The sequence below is a fragment of the Mycosarcoma maydis genome, chromosome 3 (genome assembly GCF_000328475.2).
Source record: "Mycosarcoma maydis chromosome 3, whole genome shotgun sequence".
Classification (NCBI taxonomy): Eukaryota; Fungi; Basidiomycota; class Ustilaginomycetes; order Ustilaginales; genus Mycosarcoma; species Mycosarcoma maydis.
In genome coordinates this window covers 622,169-641,576 of record NC_026480.1, presented here as the reverse complement: position 1 = coordinate 641,576, position 19,408 = coordinate 622,169, and the positions used below count along the sequence as shown (strand labels likewise).

Here is a 19,408-nt window from a genome sequence, read left to right as displayed (position 1 = left end):
TGGCGAGCTTTCAGTTGCAGCACCTCGTCCATTACAAACGACCGAAGAGAAGGAGTTTACAAAGGCGCAGCTAAACTGGTGTTCAGCTCTGACGTGCGTTTTACTGCAATGTCAGCAATTCGAGAACGTCTAAATGGTGGGAGAACACTCTGTCGCGGCTGCACTTGCCATATGCAGAGACAACGGCGTAGAAGACGTTGCTTCGTGGTCTTGATCTTGGTGCAATCTGGTTAAACGCATTCCGCTCGGTAGCGCTTATAAGGAGCAGCGGCAAATCACGATTGCCTGGCTTCTCTATCACGTATCTGACGCTCCGCAGAGATGGCAGAACACACACAACAGAAACGTGAACAACAAGAAAATCAAGAAAATCGTGAATGCTTCACGATTGACGCTGGGGGTGGGTTAGCACCATTCGTGATTCACGATTCACTCGTGACTATTACCGCACTTGATCAGTCTTGGAGTTTTTTATCCCTCCTTCCCTGTAACTATTCCGTGATCCTGGATTTCATCTCACTGCGCCATCCTTGGTGCAATCGTGGATCAAGTCAAGGGCTGGAATTTTAGTGTGTTATTCTGTATTTTATTTTCACGTAGTTATCCACGAATTCACATTTTGGTCGCTGCACTTTTGGAGCAGACCAGCACTCACGACTCACGACTTCCGCAATCCGACTCGGCAGCGCCGTCTCCAAGCACGTCTCTATCCGCCCTTGGTGCTCTCAACGAATGAACAAGCACTAACCCCTTCGTTCCCTGTCACCTCTTGCTTGTCTTCATCCCGCCGAAGGCTTTCCATCCCATCCCATCCTGCCCACCCTTGCTCTCCACTCTCACTTACAAACTGATACTTGGTTAGCGAGCTCTTCCTTCGCAGTCGCGCAGCCTTCCATCGAATTTCGTCCGCGTCTTTGATACTCTCATTTACGCATACGCGCTCCACTTTGGGCGCGTGTCTTCTTCTTCTTGGTTCACCTTGGCTAGCCCAAGAAGGCGTCGCACCACGGCCACCGGTAGCGTGCCGAAAGCTCAACACAAAACGCGCCACCGCATCGCTTCCGTCGCTGCTCCTGTCTCCATTCTCGCCACTTGACCGGTCGTCTTCTAGCGTGACGCGCTGGCCGAGCCATCTCGTTTCGTCGGTTCGTGGCCGTGAACAATCCAAAACTCGCTCACGATGGCCTCTCCTCTGCGCAGATCCACGCGTGGCAGCAGAAACACTGATGCCTCGGCCACCACACCAGAGCCATCCACCGTCTCACCATCAATTTCGCCTACAAAAGCCGATCGAAAGCGAAAGCGTGTAGACGATTCCACCGAGCTCAATGGAGCAAATGGTCATGATTCCGAGGTAGCATCCAGCGCTGGTGCGGGAGATGCTGACGACTCCAAAGGCCCGATGACGACAATGGCGACAATGCTGAAAAACGCTGACACCGTAAGTCAAGCTTCCAGGTCACACAGGCCACAGCTGCCAAAGAAGATTCAGGCGCTCCTCGGCTTGTCGAGTCCATCCACCACATCGTCGCATACATCAAAATGCTTGCCAGACGACCTAGACTCAGCTGCTCAGAAGGCGAAAGAGCTCGTGCTCAGTGAGGACGACGCTCACAAACTCACTACCATAATTGCTGCGTTGGACGGTGCCGATCTCATCACCCTTGCCCCTCAAGCCTCTGTCAAAGGCAAGCTATGCAGTACGAACGGCTCTTCTGATCTTACGCTTACGCTTCAACACATGCTGCGCCCGGGTACATCTTTACGCAAGCTTAGCGCGTATCTAAAAACCCTCCGCGAGCCGCTGCTCGCCAACTCCGACCTTTCTCGGCATGCCAACGCCGGCCAAGGCGAAACACTATCTCCACAAACCTCGAAGGATCTTGCTACACTCTCCACCCTCACGCTTGTCCTCGGCCTTGTCGATCAGCTCGCATCACGCTTGCGTCAGACAGATTCAAGTACCAACGCGTTCAAAGGTCAGATTTTGGGATCGTTCGTCGAGCTAAGAGCCAAGTCGTTGGAGGCCAAGACTGCTCGCAAGCATGGCAGGACGGATGCTGGTGCTATCACCATCGATACAGAACCCACAAGCATCAGTTCCATCCGCTCCGATGATGCAGTGTCACCTGCGAACAGATTTGCCCTGCACATGCGACTTCCGCGAGGAGACTTTTTCACCAAAGCCATCGCCCTTGACCGATCACAGCTCAGCCAGCTCGATCCCGCGCAAGCTGACCTTGTGCAGATCAGCGCGCAGAGCGAAGAACAGATGCGCGCGCTCAAACGTCAAGGCCTTGTGCCCACCCCGACTCTTGGACAGAGACTAGGCAAGAGCAGCCATCGTCATCGCATCGACCACAAACGAGCCGTGCAGCAGCGTGACAGGCTCCAACCAGTCACTTTCCTCAACTACGGCAACTACGGTTCCTTTTCACCCACCTACGACTCTTCTTCCTCGTCCATCAGCTATGCGACTAGCAGCAATCTTTGGCGCCAATCGATTCGGGCTCAGAACTCAATCTCTTTGGCATGGGGCGAGCGACCCTTTGTATTGCATAATGACGAAAAAGACGACGAGGAGGAGCTTGACACAGTTATTCCCACAGAGCCACCGGCAAACCTCGACGTCGACGGTGACGTCTCTATGGCCGCAGACCAGAGTGACGAACTGGCGGAGGCGCTGCAGAGCTTGATACAGGGAGTCAACCCAGACGCGATCAGTCAAAGCCTTAACAAGCTTGATCAGGACGAGCTAATTACCGCGCATCTTCGCTTCAACATGATGTTGCTGCATCGATTGCAAGAGTTCCAATGGGCGAGGCTGCGCAAGTCGTATCATCCTTCCGCATCTGGTCGTTCGAGCAGATCCGCGCTCGGCGATGAAACTCCCAGCGCAGAAGAAGAGGCGACGGCGGCTCTCCTGTTGGAGTCCCTCACCTCGCTCATCGCTCTGCGGCCGCAGGCGGCCGATCTCAGCTCGAATTCTATCGACACTGTCATTCCAGATGCAGCCAAATTGCGCGCCTTCTCGGCCAGCAGCGGCGCTATCGACCCCGATCTTCTTGGTGATGTTCGCGATGGCTTCTGGGGAGCCCTGGATGCTAACGTGGTCAAGGTCACCAAGAGCGGATCTGTTCTTTCTGAGACGCCTTTGGTGCTGCGCGACAACACCACAATTCGTCTGACAGACGGCAGTGGCTCGAAAGCGAAAAAGCCTGCGCGCAGGATCGTCGCTGGTGCTGACATTGCCGAGGATCACGGTCAAACCTCACTTGAGCGACTAGCCGCTAGCCGCACGTATGACCACAAGCAGGATCGGCATGATGGCGAGTCGGTTCGTGCAGATACCACGCCAGCTGCAGGCGCTGACCAACGCTCTTCTGTGTCCAGGGCAGACATGTCCTCACCCGCAGCACGTCCTGTAACTATGCCGCCGAATGCGCGTATGCACTCGGGATATGGACCAAGTTCTATTCCCGCAATGTCATCTCCAGCGCAGAGGGGCGTTCCAGGTCCCAATGCTTCGTACGCATTCGCCAGTCCGAGCGGTGGTTTGAGCTACCAGGGCCATCCTGTGCCGCCCAACGCTCAAGGCTCTTTTGCACACTCAGTGACAAGTTGGGCTGGACACGGTCAGCCCGCGCGCCAATAAGATAGTGCGGCTCGTGGTAAGCCTTCTCAAACAAGTTCTCGCAGCAGCTTGCATGGGCTGTTGTGTTCGAATCAAATTGTCACCGTATGCGCTCAGCCTTGTTGACCTGTTTGCTGAAGTTTGTGACATGTCAGTTACAAGTCGTGAGAGAGTGACTGGAGAACAGCGATTCATGATTCACGATTCACGATTCGTGATTCGTGTCCGTCGTGCGTCGTGCGTTGTTTATGGACAAAATTGTTAAGTTGAAGAACCGGTAGCCCGGCACGTGACGGCCAAGTCGCGGTGAGTCGTAAGTGTTGGTCTGTAGGCAAATCTGAGTTATGATGTAGAAAATTGGTTGACTCGAGGCACACAAAGGCAGAACGGCGCTGGTCGCTAGCAGTTCAACGCCTAATTCGATAGCACATACTCCTTCTTCACCATCTAGACCCCTGACTCGATAACGACACCTAGCATAGCAAGAGTTACTGCCATCTTGGTCCAGTATACCTCCTCGATTCGACGCACAAAGCAAGTGATCGCCACAGCTTGTAATTGGAGCAGATCCAGTCTGGGCTGTAGGACCTTTCACGCAACATCCAATTTGGACAACAAGAGACCGGCAAGTCCCTACGTATTCACAATGGACTCTCCTCTCAAGGATGTCTCTGCAAACCTTCGCGATATGAAGCTCGGTACATCGCCCAGCAAGAGCGGTGGGCTCAAAGCAAACTCGGCACGCTTAGGACTCTCTCGAAAAGATCGGCTGGACTCTGTGCCGTCTGCCTCTGCTGATCTCAAAGTGGGAATCACGAGAGACTGGCAGGGTCCAGATAAGGCTCTGAAGCCCAAGGTTGCAGCAAGTATTTCTGTAAGTTGTCTTCTCAGGTAGCCTCTGACATCGTTACATGTGCTTCAAAGACGCAATCCATGCTGACGCTCCTCGTCTTGATGTCGGCGACTGGTGCTGACATGATCTCACTCAATTGATCGCGCCAGCGTGGAGACAGATACATCCCAAACCGCGAACTCAAACGATCAACAACACCACACTCTCATGCCGACGCTGACGGAGACACGATACGTTCGCAAATGTCGGGCGACGCTACCGACCCCAACATTGCAGCCAACATCGCAGCGGCCAGTGCGAACCCGACCGATCTGGACGGACACCCATCCTTTGAAGATTCGGTCTCTGCAGAAACGGGACAACGAATCCTCTCGTTTTCGGCTGCACCTCCCAGTTCGTTGGCGAATCCGGATGTGAGGAGCCGATATGCCATGACAAAGCCTAAATCCACCTTGCCGAGCAGTCTGCAGAGCGCGGGACGTCGAAGAATCCCCACCACGCCAGAGCGGACGTTGGACGCACCGAGCATGGTTGGTGACTTTTATTACAATTTATTGGACTGGTCTTCCACCAACATGGTCGCGGTGGCCCTACAGACTGGTTTGTGGATCTGGAATGGAAATACGGGAGACGCGAGCGCGCTGCTGGATACGTCAACGCAGGCAGAGAAGGTGGGAGGAGGAGGATTGATCACGGGACTGCGATGGGATGCAGACGGCAACATCCTCGCTGTCGGTTTGGAAGGAGGATTCGTGCAAATTTGGGATGTCGAGAGCAGCACGCGCATGCGAACGCTCAAACCGAGCGGCGATGGTGGTGCAGACCACGCTTCGGTCAATGTAGCCGCATGGGCACCAGATGGAACGCTCAATGCTGGATTCCAGTCTGGCATCATCCGAGAGTACGACGTTCGAGAGCGCGACGCGATCACTCGAACATTGGAAAAAGCCCACCACGGGCCGGTGTGTGGTATGGAGTGGCGATCGGACAGTGCGCTGATGGCATCTGGCGGAAACGACAACGTGGTCAAAGTGTGGGATCGCCGCACATCGGTCGCCAAGATGCGCAAGGAAAATCACCAGGCGGCAGTAAAAGCTCTGGCTTGGTGTCCGCACAACCTCAGCCTCCTGGCAACGGGTGGAGGAACCACCGACCGTAACATTCACTTCTGGAACACGACGCAGAACTCTCGAACCATGACCATCTCGACGGGTGCTCAGATCACTTCGCTGCATTGGGCACCACACTATCGTGAGATTGTCTCGACCCATGGATTGGGTACGACCGAATCGAGCAAAGGTTTGCTCAACATCTGGTCGCATCCACAGGGAACCAAAGTGGCCGAGATCGAGGCGCATGAAAAGAGGGTGTTGCACTCGAGCCTCAGCCCCGACGGCGAGGTGCTTGCAACTGTCAGTGACGACGAAGAGTTGAAGCTCTGGAGGATCTTTGAGAAACCGCAAGAGTCGAGCAAGGCTAGCAAGGCGAGTGGCGGGTTCGGATCGCATAACGCTGGTGGCGGTCTCAATGTTCGCACACTTCGCTAGTCTCGTTGAGCAAAAGTTCCGCAAGTATCTCTCTCTCTTTTAGCATTCTTCTATATCACTAGCAGCCTCTATATCACTCGCACCATAAATGTCGCGCACCGTTGCCATACATGATCCAGTCTTTATCGACGGTTGCCTTGAGACGTCCTTACGAGCCGCGATACAGTGCTTGCTTTGTCCATCTCGTGAACTTATGTGTCTTGTTGTCGTTCTGACGCGTGGAAACGACCAAATAAAGTCGTGTCGCGTAAATTGCATTCCCAATTAACGCGTCGAGCACGCGCGCGCACGCACGACTCGCGTTGCAAAGCACGAAACCAGAAAGAAAACAACAAAACAGCGAAAGGGCACAGCAGCTGTTTTGTCTTGTGTGCACATACCTGGTTTTAGGGCGGCACTGGAACAGCAAGCAGGAAAAGAAAAGCACACGCTATCCTGCTAACTAAGAGAATACGCTCTTGGTGCGCGACAAGGTGCACTGGAGAAACAGAGCTTTCCTGATCGAAGAAACATGGGCGTTGAGAAACAAACGCGCAGTCTTGCGTCTATGTTTTGTGTCCATTCAGTGCACAGCGCCAGCATCTCGGAAGTTGTCTCTACGCCGTCATCTCGCTAACGCTATTCTGTCTTCACCAGAACGTTGATCTTTTCCTTCACTTCTTCGTACGGACGTCGATCAGGACCACCACCTGTTTGCAAGTAGTTTCGATCGCGATCACGACTCTGTCTTAGGACTGAGCAGTTTCCTCTGAAAGGCCTCCTCCGATATTGGATCACGAGAATGTCGACCCCCGGCGGCCCACCTAGCGATGCAGAGATGCGCGACGCTGAGCAGCGCACCCCCCTTGCTCCAGCAGCTTTTTCGAATCGCAACTCAACAGGCGCATCGTCGCCACTTGCATTCCCTTCGAGCAGCCCACTGAAAAGCCAAGCTTCGAGCGCAAGAGCACCACAGAGCTCACTAGGAGGTAAGTGCACCTTGTCTAGTCGTACAACTGCTTACTACGACTCTATGGCTGACTCTCTCTGACTAACCTCGTGGATTTGAATTGTTTGCTTGTAGCTTCGTCGCCATTACACTTCCCCACTTCATCGCCATCGGCAAGAACCTCGAGGGGCCAGAGGACGCCTCTTGCTTCAGCACGACGCAGCCGAAATGCAGAAAATCGTTTGCCTTCAAGCAGCAGCGCCTTCAGTCGACTCGATGAGCCACTCTTCTTTCCTAGCTCTGGCGGCAGCACCCCACGCCATCAACGTCGTGGTGAAATTCACTCTTCGATCGCCCTCTCCTCCCCTTCATTGACGAGAAGGAATCGAGCAGACCCCTCCAGTCAGCCACAAGGTGCGCCGACTCGTTCCTCGTCGGTTTTCGGTGGCAGTCAGACTGCCATTGATGGTCACAAAGCATCCGATGCTCACAGCGATGCTTTGAGCTTTTCGCAGCATGGCGTCACCAGTGATGCCGCCGGCCCAGGTCAGGACGGTGTCTCCAAGGTCATCTGGGGCACCAATGTTTCCATCGGCGAGACTATGGAGATGTTCCGTTCCTTCCTTCGTGGCTTTCGTCTCAAGTACAGGTGGGCCCATGCCAAGAAACTCGGCGAACCACTTCCCTCGGCTGCCACCAGCAATCCGGCGGAAGGCGAACGTCTCGTCTACGAAGGCTATCTCCGTCGCATGAGGATCACCGACCAGACCAACCTGAACTTGCGCATCTCGGACCTCGAAGCCTACCCGCCCTCCAAGAGGCTCAAGATGCAACTCATTCGCTATCCACAGGAAATGGTTCCTATCATGGACCAGGTGCTCAAGGATGAGATGCTCGAAATGGCCTACGAAGACCAAAAAGAAGCGCGCGATGGCATGGGTGGCGACATGGGTCTCGCCGAGATCGAGCTCATGGAGACCAAGCTCTACAAGGTTCGACCTTACGGCGTCGAGGCCATCAACATGCGCGAACTCAACCCGTCCGATATTGACAAGCTCGTAACCGTCCGTGGTCTCGTTATCCGAGCCACGCCCATTATTCCCGAGATGAAGCAGGCCTTTTTCCGATGCCTTGTCTGCAACCACACTGTACCCGTCGAGATCGACCGAGGTCGCATCGCCGAGCCTGACCGATGTCCGCGACAGGTATGCAACCTGCAGGGGTCTATGTCACTGATCCACAACCGCTGTGAGTTCTCTGATCGACAGGTTGTCCGTATTCAAGAAACGCCCGATGTGGTCCCCGACGGTCAAACGCCCCACACTGTCAGCATGTGCGCCTACGATGAGCTCGTCGACGTAAGCAAGCCCGGTGATCGCGTCGAGATCACTGGTATCTTCCGCAGTACCCCAGTGCGCGTCAACCCGCGACAGCGTAGCCTAAAGAGTCTATACAAGACGTTTGTCGACATCCTGCACATCAAGCGCACCAACGCCAAGAGGCTCGGAGTCGATCTCTCGACGCGAGATGCCTCGGAGCAGGCTGCTGGTCCTGGCGCCCAGGCCGTCGGCGTTGGTGGCGAGGAGGAGGATGAGGATGTTGAGGTGCAGAGCAGCCATGCTAATGATGCCGATGACGCCAACGTACCTCGCAGCCAAGATCTTGAAGATAAGCTGCGCTCGATTGCCCAGCGACCAGATGTCTATGACGTTTTATCGCGCAGCTTGGCGCCCAGCATCTACGAGATGGACGACGTCAAAAAGGGGATTCTGTTGCAGCTCTTCGGAGGTACAAACAAGACGATCAGCACGGGTGGCGGCGGTGGTGGTCCTCGATACCGAGGCGACATCAATGTGCTCATGGTTGGTGATCCCGGTATTGCCAAGAGTCAAATCCTGCAGTATGTGCACAAGATCGCGCCTCGTGGTGTCTACGCCTCGGGCAAAGGCTCTTCGGCCGTCGGTCTCACCGCTTACGTCACACGTGACCCGGACACCAAGCAGCTTGTGCTCGAGTCGGGTGCGCTTGTGCTTTCCGACGGCGGTGTCTGCTGTATTGACGAATTTGACAAGATGTCGGAAGCAACGCGAAGTGTGTTGCACGAAGTCATGGAGCAGCAGACGCTCAGTATCGCCAAGGCAGGTATCATCACCACGCTCAATGCACGTGCCTCGATTCTGGCAGCTGCCAACCCGACAGGCTCTCGTTACAATGTCAACCTGCCCATCACTAAGAACATTGATTTGCCACCTACGCTCATCAGTCGATTCGACTTGGTCTACCTCGTACTCGACAAGATCGATGAGGCAAATGACCGCCGCCTCGCTCGCCACCTGGTCAGCCTTTACCTCGAAGACAAGCCAGACACGGGCGGCAAAGACGTGCTTCCCATCGAGACGCTCACCGCCTACATTTCGTATGCACGCAACCGCCTTCAGCCCATTCTGACCAAGGAGGCGGGTGATGCGCTAGCTGCGCGCTACGTCGAACTGCGCAAAGTCGGCGAAGACCCACGTAATGCCGAGCGTCGAATTACGGCTACGACACGTCAGCTCGAGTCGATGATCCGGCTGTCCGAAGCACATGCACGCATGCGCTTTGCTGACGAGGTCATCGTCGACGACGTAGAGGAAGCCGCTCGTCTGATCCGCGAAGCAGCCAAATCATCGGCCACCGACCCGCGCACGGGTCTGATCGACCTGGATCTCATCAACACAGGTCGATCCTACCATCAGCGCAAACTCGCCGGCGACTTGCGACGCGAGTTCCTGCAGCTGCTCGACGAGATGGGCAGCGTCTCGGGCAGAGCTACCTCTCCATCGGGTCCCTCGTCTACCCAACCAACTAAAGCGGTTCGATACGTCGACCTTGCAAAGGCCCTCAATGACCAATCGTCGGTGCCCGTGGATCAGAACGATTTGCACGAACTCGTCCGCACACTCGAGAGCGAGGGTGTCATTAAGACGGCTGGAGACCGCGAACGCAGGACTGTTCGTCGTATCAGCGCTTGATTCGTGATTGCTGCTTCTTTTCCTCTCTGTCATTTCGTCCTTGATTTTGTACCACCTCGATTCCATTTGGCTCTATTTGCTGCTTTGTTCCTGTTTCTTTTGTCTCTGTGACCCTGGCCTCGAGATGTGAACTCTGTATCTCTATACGAAATCAAAATACTGTCACTCAGACTCGAAATCATCACTCGACGAAACGCTGGCTGGATGACAGGCTGATGAGGAAGACAGTAAGCCAGCTAAAAAAAAAAAAAAAAAAAAAAAAATCAGTCACGGTGCCAAGTCCGCGGCAATCACGAATATTCAAGATTCACGATTTCGACACGCGTGCACAGTCCATCCGATGCAGGGTTGCGACACACGACCATTTGCACGAACAAGCGAAGCTGGACACGAGACGGTGGACAGAGACACGCATGTAGCTTCGGCAATCTTTCTCTTCGTTCGCAGCGATTCTCATCTACAAGCAAAGAGAACGGGACAAGAACTGCGATTATGGACGAGCCACTACCTAACCCTCCTGCTGAGCTCAAGGCGGTGCTGCCATTCGTTCAACGAGCAAACGAACTACGTGCCGCCGATAAAGTAATTGCCTACTGGTGCTGCTACTACGCCGCTCAACTAGGCATCTCTGGCGATGCAAAAGGAGCCGAGGCGAAAATGTACCTGCTCACGCTCATGGACACGCTCGAAGATCTCAAAGCCAAGCTCGCCGACAATGATGCCGTCACTAACGATGCTGCTAGCTCAGCCTACGTCGAGAATTTCGCGCTCAAGGTGTTCGTTGGTGCAGACAACGAGGATCGTGCGGGCAAGGCAAGTAGGGCGACAGCGAAAAAGTTTCTTGCGGCAAGTCAATTCATCGAGTTGCTCAAGATCTTTGGTACACTCGAGTCCGAGATGAACGAGAAGATCAAGTATGCGAAATGGAAAGCGGCGGATATTGCCAAGGCGTTCAAGGAAGGGAGGAAGCCTCATCCAGGTCCTGCCGGAGGAGATCTAAAAGAGGAAGCTGCGAATATTCAAGCTGCAATGGGTCCCACAGCGCTGGATAGCAAGGAGGAGCAGGAATATCTTGCTAGAGAGATGGCCAAATTGACAACTGCAGCACCGGACGAACCGCCGATTCCTCCGCTCAATGGGCCTGAGATGTCCCGCGGAGCCAGCTCCGATACCCAAACCACACCAGCATTGACCGACTCAGTAATCGGACCCAATCCGCTCGACAGCGCTTCACCGGACGCAGATGAGATGTGGAAAAGCGGCAGTAAGCCCAGCGCTGAGACCTTGTCCCACAGCGCTTCTGCACAGCAACAAAGCCGAAGAGGCAGCTCGGATCGTGCACAGATTCAGTCCTCAAGCAGCTACGTATCTGGGCTTGCTACAAGTCCCAACGCGCGCCCACTTCCAACTCCACCACAAAGCGACGGTCTTTCCATTCCACCGATCAGCGCCCATCATCAGATGCTTGGGTCTAGTCCAGGCCTCGACAAGGGAGGCGCAAGTGCTGGACCCGGGGCGGCACCCGCTTCTTTCTGGGGAGTCGCTTCAGGTCCTTCATCAGACCATGAAGATGGCTCTGGTGTGACTTCGATGCTGCCATCGGTCCCCTCGGGTCACCTGCCTCAGTTCGGAAGCGGTGTTGGTTTGAACGGTCATCCAGCTATTGAGAGGGTCGACCCTCCGATCTCGCCCGGAACACCAACTCTGCCGACTACGCCAGGTCAACTTCCTGGAACGCCAAGTGCGCACGTCGGTGGTCAGGGTGGCCCTTTCATCCCCTCGGTACCCTCCACAGCACCCACAGCACCTTCGGTACCTTCGGCACCTTGCATGCCGACAGACTCCTTTGCACGATACACATCCACTGCACCGTCTGCGCCTAGTATCAATCCACCGCCTCCAGTACCAGCAGTCTACCCAGAGACTCTTGACCCCAGACTCTCTACACGTGTTCAGAAACTTGCCAAAGGCGCAGCCAGCGCGGTGGACTTTGAGGATCTTGAAACGGCTCGCATTCAGCTGCGCCAGGCACTCGACATTCTAGAAGGCAGGACCACATTGTAGGATTTTCCAGTGCTTTGTTTGACCACGTTATTAGCCACTTTGGCCAAACGCGATCGCTCGAGTAGTCTTGTCTCTGGCTCTGCAGAGCACATAGACAATGACAAGAATTTTACGAATCCCTGTTGATGCGAACAAAGCGCTGTTGCAGGAAGTTACGGAATCCAGTGAGATAAAAGGTAGGACAACGCTACACAAGCGCTGATTCCGACGGAAGGCTTGAAGAAGAGGCTCCGGCAAGCGACCAGCTGGAACCTCGCAGACTGAACAAGTTTGGTTTGCACTGGAGTACGTCGTTGGGTTTGGTGGGAGAATGCATACGTGATGGACGCGACAGAAGAGAAAGTTGTGCGCCAAGGATGACGATGTGTGCAAACAGAGGAGTTGCGATGTGATTGTGCATGCTGATTCGTGATTTGGACCTGTGTGTCGCGTTATCGCGTATCGTTCAGTAAGCTTCGTGTGTTTCTTGTTGATGAGACTGGGAGCAAGACAGCGCTGCGTCGGGTTAAGTCAGGAGTACATGGTCTCATGTGCTAGCAGACTTCTGGTCGCACAAGACCGGCAAAGATGAACCAGCCATGACGCTCGTAGACTAGGCCAACGAATCGCATCAGCGACTCACGACTGAAGCAAAGCCGCCTTAAGCGAAACTTTTGCGCACAAACTTTCTGAAAGAAGCAACTAGCTTGACTCAAACCACGTAGCCACCGGCTGAGCTTCTAGACCCACAGCTTAGCTTGTTCATCTCACCTCATCAACAGATTCATTACAGCTACGCCTTCTTCAGCCAACTTTCTTCGACCTCACATCACCTCTCCGTATCACAACGGCGATCCATTGTTCAAAAGCTCGGGAAAGAGCTTGAGCCAAACCTGAATGCTTGACTCCTCGCGATTTCAACCTAGCCCACCCTCCGTTATCTACTATGCATCCATGATCCAGTCTGCTTGGCACTTTGTACATCTATGCGAGCTCTTCCAAGATGCTGCATTTCGGATTCCCCTTCATTAACCTTGTCACTGACCTAAACAGCCTCTCACAATCCATGGGGGTCTAGACTTGGCCAACTTTCCTACACAGAGCAGTCTCATCGATGGCACCAAGAATCTTTCCAAACCTGCCGTGTCAATGGTAGCGTCAAGAATCAGGCCCATCATCGTACGGAATCAGAATTTTAACTTTCAAGCGAGATTGAATGACACGAGAAAGGCTTGATTGACGAGGTAACACAAACCATCAAGGAGTCCAGTGCGTTCTCTTTTGACAGCTTCTACTGTCCTCTTCTCGGGTAAACACACCCAACAGGCGGGAGAATGGCAGAAGCAGACATTCTATGATCCCCTAATCGCTTTCACAGATGGCGATGATCCGACGGACTTCTGGTGCTGGAGTTCAAACCCTCTTGAACGGCTTACCGTCGCCACGCATAAAACTCTCCGCTTGCTCGATGCTCGCCATTTTCGAACAACGCAAACACCCGGACAATCTCTCTTTTGACTCACAGCTCTTCTCTTTTCGGAACACTCTCCCTTTGGCACCTCCCAGCTGCCCCCCAAGGGGAACCTTTTGGAGCTTGCAGAATCTTTGGAACTCGTCCTGAAAGCTGTACATTTTTTTCGACTTATGTCGACCCGCCTTAACCCACTCGGTCTGCTACAAAATTATGATCAAGTTTTCTGGCCTATGGCTGGTTCACATCACGCTTTTAGGGGTAACGAATCGAGCCTGGTGGCTAGAGCCATCAGTGTGTTGAACCGTCCGCCCGGCAAGGTCCGCGACCGTCCGCCTGAGCTGGCCACACTGAACACGCCTCCATCATCATGCAAGCCAGCGAGTAGCGTCGTCGACGGTCTTCTCCTCAGGCCGCCTATCGTACCTAGCCAGTCAACCCGGTCATGTACGGTTCCCGATTCGATGCTCGTCGATCCCTTCGCCGAGTCTCTTTCTGTCGAGGACGGAAATACGCTTCTGGCGTGCCAGCTATTGGCATCCAACGCTTCGATGCAAGCAGAAAGTACGGATCAGACTCTCGCCTCGGTCAATGCCATGACGAACACAATCGTAGTCAGTGGTGATGTATCTGGACCGATGACGACCAACCAGGCCAACGTACATTACATGCCAGAAGAGAGCGAGCTCTCGATGGTCGCGTCGGCTAGCTCCACAGGGAGCTGTCAACAGTATGAGGGGCAGCAGCACGCTGGTCGCATTCAAGACTTGGACGTTTGTCCAGCCGAAGCATTTCACTGCAAGCGAGAGGCAACTTCTTCTCACACAGCCGATTCTTTCATCTTGCCACAAACGATGAACCAGTGCTCCGACTCGACCTTGTTCTCGCCCAGTACGGCATCCGAGACCAGCTTGGCGACGAACGAAGATTGGTTCGCAATGATCGATATAGCCGACATGAGCGATGCTGGTGTACCATTTGGCAGTGTCTTTGATGGCAACGAATCATTTGGGCCGCTGTTTGCTCCGTCTGTTGGCTCTATGCTATCACCTGTTGCAGGATTGGTCGACGATCAGACTGTTCGCGATTTCGATCTTGCTTCGACCGATGTCACGCCAAGCACAGCAGCTTTAGCAACTCTCAGCGCGTACAAGGTTCTGGCATGTCTCACTTCTCGTCAGACCAGTATGGATGACTTGTCACTCGACTCATCAGCCCTTGCGCAGATCAACAGCGCCACCAACATCTCGGGTTCGATTTCAACGACTAGACATGATGCGGACGTCATGAACTCCGCGTTTGGTGCCCTTTCTCGAAACACCATGGAGAGCGCAGAGGCATCTCGGAAGACCACGAGCGCTGCCAAGGAGACGGTCGAGCATGTGAACAACGCGCAGGATCCAAGTGCGATGGAAATATCGTTCGAAGTCAGCGAGGCCAGCAGTGACGGTGAAACAATCGTTGCGAGCCTTGAACGCACCGATTTGAACTGCGACCTTCTGTCAGTGCAGCACCAGCAGCTGCAGCTGCAGAGCCAAAGCTGTTCACGTCCGCAGCGTTCGATGAGGTGCCAAGCCACCAGTCTGCTAGCGGGTGGTTTTCCGACAACTGTCGGCAACAGCACTGAGATTGGCAGCTACAGTACAACAAGAGGGTCGAAGCCCAGCACTGCCAATGCGATGCGCACGAGCAGATCTAAGCCTAGCCCAGGCACGCGACTGATGTGCCACCATCCTGGCTGCACGAAAACATTTTCGAGTCAGCACAACCTGAACGAGCACCAGCAGGTGCACGAGTTCCCACGCGTACAACGGTACTTCTGCCGCGAAGGTGAGTGTGCGCTCTCAGCGCGTGGGTTCAACTTCAAGCGCGATCGGACGAGGCACTGGATGCAGAAGCATCCGTGGGTGGTGGCGCGATTGAAGCAGCAGGCGGCGGAGGAGGCCGAGGCGAGACGCGTGGCCATGGCAAGAGAGAAGGCTGAGCAGTCGGCTCAAAGAGCCAGAGCGAGAGCACAGGCGGCCAAGCAGAAGGCAGACGAAAGGGTCAGGTCGAAGCGCGAGAAACAGGCTGCTAGGCGTAAGCCCAGTCGAGATGTCAATACCTAACTCACGCTGGCGCGTTTCTTTCCAACTCGATCTCAATCACGAATCGTGAATCGTCAATCGTGAATCGTGAATCGTGAATCGTGAATCATGAATCATGAATTGTCGATCGTGAATCGTGAATCGTGAATCGTGAATCATGGATTGTGAATCGTGTGAATCGTGGATCGTGAATCTCACGCACAACGAACACCAAAGTGTGCGCGTGGCTAGCGACGAGACTGCGTGCTGTTGCTTTCTGGCTCGACATCCAGACTGTCAACCGCACGATCAGGCTGAGATCGACTTCGAGATGGCCTGGACGTGCACTGGACCAAGGATGTACCTGCGCAACGAATGTGAGTAAAGGATCGGCGTGAGATTCACGAGAACGGCGCGAGGCAAAACATGAATGTATGTGACATGTAGAAGTGGTAAAGAGGGAAGAGAGTGAGGGGGGACTCGGGACGCGATGGAGGGGAGCGGGAATCAGAGTCGAGTGCCAAACGCGGCAGCAGCTGGGTGATGCGGTTGAGGAGCGAATGCGCTGCAACGAGCGTGAAATTGATTGTGCCCGTGCCGAGGCAGCGCCAAAGGCAGCGACGACGGCATGTGCGAGCGTGCTAGCGTTTGTGGTTGCAAAACAACGCAACGTCGGCTGCCGAGACGCGCAGCGCTGCATCCATCACCTGATTGCTGTCGCTCGCATAGAAGGAATAGAAAAGTAAAGAGAGCAAATGCTGGTATCGTGCGATCAAGCTATCCAAATGGGCAAACGAGAGAATGCAAGAGCCAATATGCTGTTGCTGATGTGCTGTTGAGGCTTGCTTTCAAAGGATATTGCATTTTGACTTCTTCTTCTCCTTTTTGTGCGTTACCGTACCTTCGCGCTGTTCGCGGATCATGCGAACCACGGTGTAGTAAGCACGTTCGACGTTGACACACGTCTTTGCGCTCGATTCGATAAACTTGCAGCCTAGTCGATGCGCAAGCGCTTGCCCCTCCTCTCTTGATACCTCCCTCTCATTCACCTTGTCGCATTTATTCCCAACCAGCATGATGGGCACTGTATGTGGCTCTTGGTCCTTGACGCGCGAGATTTGGCTGCGGAATCGCTCTACACGTTCAAACGTCGCCCTCGCCGAGATCGAATAGACGAGCAGAAAACCTTCTCCTTCGCGGATCCATTGGTCTCTAAGCGCAGTGTACTCCTCCTGACCAGCCGTGTCAAGTACTTCGAGCATGCATGGTTGGTCGTCGATCACGGTCTGTTTGCGATACGAGTCTTCGATGGTCGGGTCGTACGTCTCGACAAAGTGGTTGAGACAGAGCTGGATGGTCAACGCCGTCTTTCCTACACCTCCATCTCCCAGCACCACAAGCTTGTAGATCATCATTTTGCCACTCATGATAGGCAAGTATAGTGGACGGGTGAAGCGGCGATGCTCGAATGGCTATGGAGAACACCGGAACGACACGAGTCGGTAAAGGACGGTAATCGAGCGTCAATACACTGGTCACCAATGCTCGTCTGAGAGTGCACCTGCTACCGAAGAGATGGAGCTCTGAGAGGCAGGTCGAGAAAACGCCTGTTAGTCAGCCGGAGCGTGACAAATGCGAGAGGCGAGACCGTGACGTGGACACGAATGCGGATGCGGATGCAAACGTAAGCGTGCAATAGAGAGATAGCACGGGCCGATACTTTCGCGAGAGAGGGTCCGTGAACGGCGACACTGGAATGAGTCCGAGGCACTTGCGCAGAGGACGAGCAGGTACGAGCAAAGAGATGTTGCTGCGAAGTGTGCTGCGAAAAAGAACGAGAACGATGGTCCAGCAAGCTGTTCGAGAAGCCTCACCTCTCACCGCACTGCGTCCTGGATGTCGATCGTGACTGCCGATGGAGACTCCGCGCTGTGTGTGTGCAAAATTTGTCGCGTCACAAGCAACGTCCGAAAGGAGAGTTGCAAAGCCTGGTCGGGGTCGGGGTCGACGCCAACGTCAAAGGATGCCGAGAGCGTGTAGCGTCGGCGCTTTGATCGTGCGGAAACAGGCGAAATTGGTAGAGTCGGTAGACAGCCGACGGCGTGTGTGTACGGCGGATGATGCGGCCGAATGGGTATAAAAGGGCGGGTGCTGTCGTCGTTGAACGGTGTGCGTTTGGCTGTGGTTGTTATCGCGGTAAAGGTAGCAAGAGAACACAAGTAAGTGGTCGGAGGAGCTTAATAGAGTGTGGATGATGGTGACGAACAAAGAAGTAGCAGCGGTGGACGAGCAGGGTGATGAATCGGATTAACATACGTCGGTCGCAGCCGTCAGCCGTCAGCAGCGAGTCAGCCGAGTGCTTTGCTTTGACCAGCGAGTCAGTGAAGAGAGTGTGAGAGAGAGACTGATGCACAGGCATGCAACTAAAATTGTGAATGCAGAGACGCAAGCGGAATTACACGCTTTGCACGACTCGACATGTGGCGTGAGCGCGCCCACTTTCAGTGATTCTGTCTTTCTTTCTTTCTTTCTCTCTCTCTCTGTCTCTCATTCGTGACTGTGTCTCTCTTGACACGCCTCGCACAGCCAAAAGCATAAGACGCTGCAACAAGCGAGGCGACTGGCTCGTCTGCTGGTTGGGCTCTACCAGGCACGCGCGCGCCCTCTCAAATGATCTAAATCACGAATGTCATTTTTCTTGCTTGCTTTGCTGCTTTGCTGCTTTGCTGCTTTGCTTGCTTTGCTTGCCTGCGCTGCTCCTCTCCTTTTCCCACTTTGACGTTGGCGCGACTAACTTAGACAAAGCGACACTCGTGACTGGACACGCTGGCTGCCGGTCAATGGTTTCAGCCTTCCTGAGCATGCTTCAACGGCGTTACCCGCTCAACAGCATCCGCACGGATAGCGTGTGCGCAGATGAACGAGAACGCTCTACACACCTTTGCTGCATTCAAGTCCGACTCGAGCACGCCCTGGATGTGCCATTCTGTGATTGTCACGATAGCGGCGCACCCACATCCCATGCGGACAGCCACTCGAGCCGGAACCGGAACCGAACGGTGTCTCGCTTCACATCCACATTGTACCAGTCAACTTCATACGCAAACCAAAGATTCAGTAAGCCACATCTTTGCATTCGTGATTTGTTTCGAATCGGGACACATTACGCAAGTCCATCCACCAGCTTGAAATACGCAATACAACCAGCCTGGGAAAGAACGTCAGCGGAGTAGAAAAATCACACTTGAATCGTGAATGATCCGACTAACTTAGGAACTGTACAGCAGCCCGTCATTCGTGATTACTTCGTGCATAGCTTCCTGCTTTGTTGTACGCGCCATCAACGTCGATTCTACATCGAGTTTTCTTTTCTTTCTTTTTTTTTCTCCTTGATACAGATGCTTCATCCCCGAGTCACCAATCGTGCAAGTGGTGTAACTCTCTCTGTGACTGTGGATGATGCAGGTCCCAGACCTATGTGCTTCTCCAAAGATTACCTACTTCTACCTAATCTTCCAGAACTGCAAGCGATCTAGCAGCCGTTCATCGCCGTATTCACGATTTAGGGTGCGGAATATCCGTGTGCTCACATCTGGATCACACACTCACGACTCCCACGCCCCCCTGACCGAATTCAAGATTCACGGTTGCCTCCGCTGCGATGATTTCTTACGATCAGATCGCTTCTGATCCGAAGCGGGAATCCACCTTTTTCTCTCTCCTTTCTGTCCACGGTCCACGCCCGGTCCACGCCCCTGGCCCGATCTTCGACTTGTTAAAGTTCTCTCAGCTGCTGGGAGCACTGGCAGTCACAAATCGTGAATCACAAACCGTGATCCCACTTTCCCGACACGC

The 19,408-nt window shown here is 54.1% G+C and overlaps 6 protein-coding genes across 6 annotated transcripts; 5 read left to right on the top strand and 1 right to left on the bottom strand.

Moving 5' to 3' along the window:
* Window positions 1-1,180: 1,180 nt before the first annotated feature.
* Window positions 1,181-3,655, top strand: UMAG_01648 (uncharacterized protein; the record flags this gene model as incomplete). Its single annotated transcript, XM_011389331.1, has 1 exon — window positions 1,181-3,655. One exon carries the CDS (start codon window positions 1,181-1,183, stop codon window positions 3,653-3,655), a length of 2,475 nt encoding a protein of 824 aa, XP_011387633.1.
* Window positions 3,656-4,280: 625 nt separating this feature from the next.
* UMAG_01647 (uncharacterized protein) lies at window positions 4,281-6,034 on the top strand (the record flags this gene model as incomplete). Its single annotated transcript, XM_011389330.1, has 2 exons — window positions 4,281-4,508; window positions 4,637-6,034. The coding sequence occupies 2 exons, from the start codon at window positions 4,281-4,283 to the stop codon at window positions 6,032-6,034; spliced, it is 1,626 nt and encodes a 541-aa protein (XP_011387632.1).
* Window positions 6,035-6,815: 781 nt separating this feature from the next.
* On the top strand, window positions 6,816-9,973 carry UMAG_01646 (putative replication licensing factor MCM4; the record flags this gene model as incomplete). Its single annotated transcript, XM_011389329.1, has 2 exons — window positions 6,816-7,002; window positions 7,098-9,973. The coding sequence occupies 2 exons, from the start codon at window positions 6,816-6,818 to the stop codon at window positions 9,971-9,973; spliced, it is 3,063 nt and encodes a 1,020-aa protein (XP_011387631.1).
* Window positions 9,974-10,465: 492 nt separating this feature from the next.
* UMAG_01645 (uncharacterized protein) lies at window positions 10,466-12,037 on the top strand (the record flags this gene model as incomplete). Its single annotated transcript, XM_011389328.1, has 1 exon — window positions 10,466-12,037. One exon carries the CDS (start codon window positions 10,466-10,468, stop codon window positions 12,035-12,037), a length of 1,572 nt encoding a protein of 523 aa, XP_011387630.1.
* Window positions 12,038-13,660: 1,623 nt separating this feature from the next.
* On the top strand, window positions 13,661-15,595 carry UMAG_11138 (uncharacterized protein; the record flags this gene model as incomplete). Its single annotated transcript, XM_011389714.1, has 1 exon — window positions 13,661-15,595. One exon carries the CDS (start codon window positions 13,661-13,663, stop codon window positions 15,593-15,595), a length of 1,935 nt encoding a protein of 644 aa, XP_011388016.1.
* An 806-nt stretch (window positions 15,596-16,401) lies between these two features.
* Window positions 16,402-16,980, bottom strand: UMAG_01643 (small G-protein Ras2; the record flags this gene model as incomplete). The annotated part of the gene is made up of 1 exon (XM_011389327.1): window positions 16,402-16,980. The coding sequence occupies one exon, from the start codon at window positions 16,978-16,980 to the stop codon at window positions 16,402-16,404; it is 579 nt and encodes a 192-aa protein (XP_011387629.1).
* Between the last annotated feature and the right edge of the window lie 2,428 nt (window positions 16,981-19,408).